Raw genomic sequence first — 7,195 nt, forward strand, 5'->3', positions numbered from 1 at the left:
AGAAGTCACTAAAGCTGAAGGCGAGTTCTACCTGAACTCCCTCAGACTTAACGAGCGCGCCGTTCGCTAAACGAACGGTCGCCTCTTCTCGCTTGCCATCCTGGCAAAGCGACTCAAACATCGCCGGTCTCTTTCTTAGAGCCGCGAGTTTCACAAAATTTTGTGATGCACCCGAATCCACTAGGAGGGTCATCACCTGGTCATAGCCTCTTACATGAGCGCTATAGACCAGCAGGGTTGAGGTCCGAAATTTCGGGACCTCAGAGACTATGCTATCCATTTGTTCTACAACTCTGAACTTAGGGGTAGCTTCAGAGTCCGCGTCAGTAGGGCATCCCGCCCCTACTGCGCTCCTGCATCTCCCGACCCCTCAGTGGTCGATGCAGAACTCATGCGTCTCGCACGCTGGATCTTGCCATCGCCCTTTAAGAACGGAGTCCTCTTGCTGGGCTGGGTTTCTGCTGGGTCTTCGCCCCAGCAGAAACCCTGGCATAGCAGCGAGCCACCATATTGCCGCATTTATAACAGACAACGTCTGCATTGCCCAACTCCATGGGAGTGGCATCTGACCTCACGGCCGACGGCTTATACCAAGCCGTCGACGAGGCACTATTGTAGGATTGCGCCTCAATTAAGGCAATTTGGATTCCCTCTTCCATCGTCGACGGCACCTTTCTGAAAAGGGCCTATCGCGATGGACCATGCCGTAGTCCGTTCATAAACGTGGCCATCTTAATGTGCTCTGGAATCGGACCTACGGTAATGGACGCCGACAGCGAGCGCATCTCCTGCGCATACTCTTGCAGAGATCGCTTCGCGTATCGCGCACCAAAGAAGCGCGCCTGAAGCAAAACTTCTATGTTCGGCGGCTGCTACGTTGCGCGATTTTTTTCCTTGAAGATCGCCCATGTAGGGAACGCCTTCCTGTCCGCCATAAGCGCCGAGTAAGCCCACTCTGAGGCCTTACCGCGCAGATGCGACATGGCGTACGACACCATCCGGCTGTCGTCCTCAATGAGCTGGGCGACACCGCATTGCTCCGCGCTTGCCGCATTTAAAACAGACAACGTCTGCATTGACCAACTCCATGGGAGTGGCATCTGTCCTCTCAACCGACGGCTTATACCAAGCTGCCTCAGGGAAAATCGCTTGGGCGTATTTTCCCGATCCCGGTCGTGTTGCGTTCAAATGAAACGCCCGACCAATACGAGGATGAATTCCTGGGCACATTCTGATGCGATGAAACAGCGGACGCAGCGAATTAATTACGTCCGCTTGCATGTGAAAGAGACCATGGGCGGTACTGTACCCCCTGTTTCTTCTCACTACGCTGCTTCTGCTATCCATTAGAGACTAGCGAAGAGGCCTCAGCTGGTGCTCCTTTTCATAGGCAGCCACCAAGCCGGGCACATCAATATGTAGGGTATCGATCGGTTCCCAAGAGTCAAAACTCTTCGGGTAACCTTTCCATTGGACGAGGATCTGATACCCTTGCCTCACGGAGCGGTGGGCAAGCAACATTCCAACAAAAAAACGATGATTCCCACCCGCATCCATTAGTGCAGGCGGCGCCCGATACGAGTGGCGATCTTGCCCAACTACTCACGGCTGCCTTACCTTCGTCCGTTCGTCAGAGGCGTTTAGCGCTGCTGAAAGACATATTGCGGATCTCGAGGCTTATACTCGCGATAATCAAGCTTTTTAATTCCAATGGTGATGAAGTGTTGAAAAACGAGAGGCACTGCGACGTACACATAGGCGAGTATATCGCCGACGATGTGGATGTATGCATGCGGGTCAGATTATTTGTTCTGGCAGAGATAGAATGTATCATTAATGGCTTGCTTTTGTTTACTCCATTGCTGCAAATGGTATCGCACATATTATGTTGCAACGTACGATGAGACAATTCATCCATGATGGCCAGATGCAGTGTAGGCGGGCTCGATAGATCCAATATCACATAAGTAATTTTTAATATAATAAGTTCAGCAGTAGATAGAAGACCGATACGTATACACTAATACAGCTTTACTTTCCACTATTATAAGTCTTAGTCTAATTCTTTAAGCTACGTCCTCGAAGCTTCATAGAAACCTTCCTCTGTGCCTTTGAGTACGTGAAATTTCGAGGCACCTCACCTTCACTGTAGTCCCATCAGTGTAGGTTGACTTGTACTGTTATCAATACTAGTGAAAGGTGCCCCGTTTCATGGTCGGCGTAAATTATTTCACAAAGCGCAAAATGCGTGATGTAACGAAGCAATAGGACCTGCCACTTGGGTATGGTACACGAAATGACCCCTTTATTTGCACTCACTGTACCTTCTTTGTGTGTGTCTTGAAAATACACATTACGCACCTTCTCTGCGTGTAACTTGAAACATCGCCCTATGCACGTTCTTTGTGCATATTTCAACACCCCTCTTCTATTCTCTCGGCACTAGTTGCCAATTGGTTCTACGAGCCCCAAAATTCCTTCACTAAGTTCTTATAGCTTGTACAACTCGTTGGATTGTTTAACCTGTATGTTCAATAAAACTAAGTGACTCTTTGAGTCGATTAATCTTCCTCTGACTTAAGGCGTAACGGGTAAAGTTGCCCTAATGTTACACAGTCCCCGTTATGTTCACACTTTGTGTTCTTAAAGGGATGGTCAATTACTTGAGTAAAGTAATTATACCCACCACTTGGGTGTAGTTCACATTGTGACCCACCCTTGTGTATGGTGCACATAGGTGCATTCACACTAGGAGGGATAACGCATAGCGTCATCCGTTACGCGAGGTGTCTAGAAAGATACGCTCGCAATACATATTAGTGCTATCTACAGAGATGACATTTTATGACTAATTAAAAATAGGTATTTATATTCTATACGATTAAATATAAATGAGTCGGAAAAATACTTTCTACTTGGTAAGTGCGCATCAACGGCTAAAAGCCATTGGGCAATCGTATGCGCCGCAGTTAAAAAAAAACACGTTGCTCAGGAGGACTACCCAGGAGCCTGGCCAGGGCTTGTTCACCAAGTCCCTGCGCCATAAGCCCTGCCACCTCCCGATGATGTTCGGAGAGGTGGGGAAAATGAGCCCAATCAATATTGAGGCTCATCCTCACGTACACACGCAGAGATGCGGGTCGTGGGAAGGATTACAAGTGCTTCGAAGTGTAGGCGGGCACGTCGTAAAGCGGCCACGCTCTACTTAGACAACACCCTAGCACAGCGAGGAAGCGGTTATACCAGCTTCTCTTGCTTGCAGTGAGGTAGTTGCGGTGGGCGCGTTAGCGACCTCACCCAACGCACTAAGTACTCTGGTAATTGTGTCGTCACGGGAGCGGTGACCCGACTCCGGATGCGCACTTACCAAGTAGGAAGTAGTTTTCCGACTGATTTATATTTAACTATATTTAACTGTATTATACAAATACCTATTTTTACCAAACAAAATGTCATCTCTATAAAATAACACTTAATATGTATTGCGAGCGTATCTTTCTCGATACCTCGCGTAACAGATGACGCTAGGCGTCATCCCTCCTACTGTGAATGCACCCATGTGCATCACATACACAAGGGTTGGTCACAACGTGCACCACACCCGAGTGCTGGGTCCAATTACTTTAATTTAGTAATTGACCACCCCCTTAAGTACACCAAGTGTACTTAACGGGGACTGTGTAACATAAGGGCAACTTTACCCCGTTACATGCAGCAGATCAGTGCGGCAAAATTTTACATTTGGTCAGTTATGTTCAAACTGATTGCAGACATGCTCTAGATTTTCGGAATAAAATTTCGTAAGAGCAATTTTTTCTATAATATGTATATTATTTCTTCTCACTTTTGGAGCATTTGCATACGTAGCTGGTCTATCGTGGCTAACTTGTAAATTTCACCATTCTTCACTATTCTTCCGCGCATATGAGCTTTTCTTACAAAAATCGATATTTTTGCGCGGGACTATCTCGTCTTCTGAAGCAATCCAAGCAAAACGACGCACATGTGCGTTCTGCTAAGCTTGTACGCTTCAGTTGGTCAAAGGTTAGGATGATTAATTGTACGTGAAATAGAGAATTATTATCGATATTCTAGACCTCCTGTGAAAGGCATCGTAGCAGACCGCGAAGATTTTGTCACGCTTCTGTGCAATGAGGTTTATCTCTTCGTTAAAAAAACTGAATTTAATCATTCGTGCAAATTCGTGCATAATTTGTTCAAGTGCGACACAAAGGGCCTTTTTGAAAAATTCTGAATTTAATTATTATTCAAAATAGTTTCCATTATAAGATCACCACTATTGTAATTCGTTTTCCTTAAATCTCCCTCCGAGCTCTTCAGAACCTCAATCATAAATCTATTTCTGTGACATTTGCGACCTCACCAGCTTAAGAGAGGCATATGATAATCATCTTACTCTAAAGTATACATTTATCGGGTAGCGGCAAGACAGGTGCTGCGTACTTAACAGTTAAGTAACAGCTGTGGAGAGAGGTTCGCATCATATGTTTTGATTGTAAAAATGTCACGGCCCCAGTAGAATATTAGTTGCGAATTCGCTCGAACATCGCCATGCTCCGCCACCTAGCTCTGCTCCTCCTATCGTCTCCGGCATTTGCCGTACAGCCGCGTGACTTCCGCGTTCCACCCGTGGATTTCACGCAGCTTTCGGGCGCCACGAACAATTCGCACAATCTGGACCTGCTCGTCAAATTTCAGGAAAATGGCATTGTGGCATTGCAAAATGTACCTTATTTTGCCACTCTGCGTCGGCAATACCTTCAACTTGCCGCAACTTGTGCCGTGGAAGCCCAAAAAAAAGAAGCCACCTTTCTTTTGCATCGGCAACTGCGCGACAAAACAAACCGGTATACCGTAAGCCTCGAGTCTGGGCGTCAATTATTGGCATCTTTAGCCCAGAATGCCGAGTTAGGAACCATGTGCCCCGAGTTCGTGGCGATTCATGCAACTTTTAGCGCCGTGGTGGAATTGGCCGTTGCAAATGTGGCAAGTGCACTGGATGCGACGCCACACTTTCGCGTCGTAGTTGAGGAAGGAGCCGTGGTGATGACAGCACGAAACCTTTTGGAAGAATCGGTGCATGTAGACCATTTCCATGCTTATGAAGCTCCTGCAAATACGCCACACCAAAAAAAAGATAGTTTTTTCGATGTTGCCGAGTTGTCGTTGGAATTGCATACGGATAGTGGACTGATGATTGCAATGGCGGCACCTGCCTATTTTGAGCTCTCGAGCACGGGACGTTTGGTACCCAAGGCGACGGAAGGACGCGATGCGGGTTTGTACATTCAAACCGCTACTGGCGAAGTCGTACGTCCTGTATTAGAGTCCGACGAGTTGCTTTTAATGCTTGGCTCGGGCATTGAAGACTGGATTGAGACGTCGCCACCCCTTCGGTCAGTATTGCATGGCATGCAATACCCCCGTGCAGTACCGTGGGTAAAGACGGTAACCAAGGCCCACCAGTTTTTCGGTCCTGGTTTGGCAAAATGATTTTACTTCCTGCGCACCAGCAAATGAAAAATACCGGTTCTACTTTTGGCCACTATGCGAATCAAACGGTTCGGTATTTAATGCAACACGAAAACCAAAATACTGTTTTTTCCGTTGCGTGTCCTCCTCATCGCCACTTGGAGGCATCCTCGGTCGGCACTTGTCTCGTGAAAACATGCAGTCTTAAGAGCACTTCATCGAGTTCCGACTTAAAAGCATCGTGTCCAATCACGTGCAACCACGTGGCCCCCGCGGATGTTGCATTGTGTGCGAAACACTGCGATTGCATTGATGAGACCAAGCCGGGGACAACGTGCTGGATGTTGTGTGTCGAGAACCTTGCTACCGACGTGTGTCCTGGGGAGCAAAAGTGCAATACCGGTCCGAGTCGAGAACAATTGGCCATGACGTGTCCTGGCGGATTGATTTCGCCTCCTTCCGTCGCGCCTTTAAGCCCAGCAACAGCGCCTTTAAGCCCAGCAACAGCGCCTTTAAGCCCAGCAACAGCGCCTTTAACGACATCTATAAATAACTCAATGACGTCTCCAGCTACGACTTTGAATGCTGGTACGTTCAATGAAACTCGAATTAATGACGTAGCCGTGATGGATCCGGTAAAGACGGATCCAATGCCCACGGTTCTGCGGCTTGAGGGATCAAGTGCTAATGCCACTGCAAATGAAGCAGGTACAATGGAGACGGCGCCACTAAGTCCGGATACCGAATCGACGGTAACCGAGACGACGGTACTTGAGACGACGGTACCGGATCCCACCGAGTCAGGTACTTTGGGCAATAATCCTACTGCGCCGGAAGCAACCGGTACTCCACCAAGTACCGATACTTATGAGTTTTCGTCTATTGCTGACGCAGGTGGCGACAATTTGTCTCCAAACGTGTCGACGAATGCAAAAGTTATTCCTGATGCCAATGAGGCAGACTCAATGACGGGGCCTTTAGACCCAGAAGATGGACCATCCGATACGATCTCGTTAGCTCCGAGAAGCAACTCGGGAGCTATGCTCTTGACTAGTGTCGCGGTGCTGGGGGCAGTGATTGGATGCATGTAATACATTTCTTGTTGTTTTTTGGATAAAGAAAAGCTTTTGTAGATTAGTTGGTGTTTACTACAAGTGATTAAAAAAATAAAAGCAACATTTGTTGCCGGGTCTAATTTACCGAGTTAGAGGGGTTTGCATAATGAAAATGTAGCCAATTAACTTTTGATAAAAAAGTCGAGTCTCACTGACACATGAAGAATGAAAAGCTTCGTGAGAATGCTTCTGATTCATGCTTTTTCTTAAATTTCGCCGCTATGATCTTACGCAGCAAGCCATTAGGAATATAGGCCTTACCACCAGAGGCTGACACGTGTGTTACACACGAATTAAAATGACTACTGTAACGGGGGGTGTCGTTACATGAAATTAACACTTAAAGATTGTTAATTAATAATGGTAGATAATGTTTGCAGGATATTACTTTATAGAGTAATTTTCAGAATTCTTATCCATAAGTAGGTATAGACCATTGTACCTATTTAGTCCGCAGACTAATCAGCTGTGGGAGTAATCAAAGAGGAAATTACAGATAAGATAGAGATAAGAATTCAATTACATGTTTAGTATTAGATTATTATTAAGTTAGCATTTTCAAAGATAGAAAAAGAGACACTTAATTA

The 7,195-nt window shown here is 46.6% G+C and overlaps 1 protein-coding gene across 1 annotated transcript; it reads left to right on the forward strand.

Annotated features, from left to right (window-relative positions):
* Positions 1-4,796: 4,796 nt before the first annotated feature.
* CCR75_004862 (uncharacterized protein) lies at positions 4,797-6,584 on the forward strand (the record flags this gene model as incomplete). The annotated part of the gene is made up of 2 exons (XM_067962948.1): positions 4,797-6,081; positions 6,202-6,584. Exons 1-2 carry the CDS (start codon positions 5,511-5,513, stop codon positions 6,582-6,584), a joined length of 954 nt encoding a protein of 317 aa, XP_067821961.1. The 5' UTR covers positions 4,797-5,510.
* Between the last annotated feature and the right edge of the window lie 611 nt (positions 6,585-7,195).

Source organism: Bremia lactucae, linkage group LG2 (genome assembly GCF_004359215.1).
Source record: "Bremia lactucae strain SF5 linkage group LG2, whole genome shotgun sequence".
NCBI lineage: Eukaryota > Oomycota > Peronosporomycetes > Peronosporales > Peronosporaceae > Bremia > Bremia lactucae.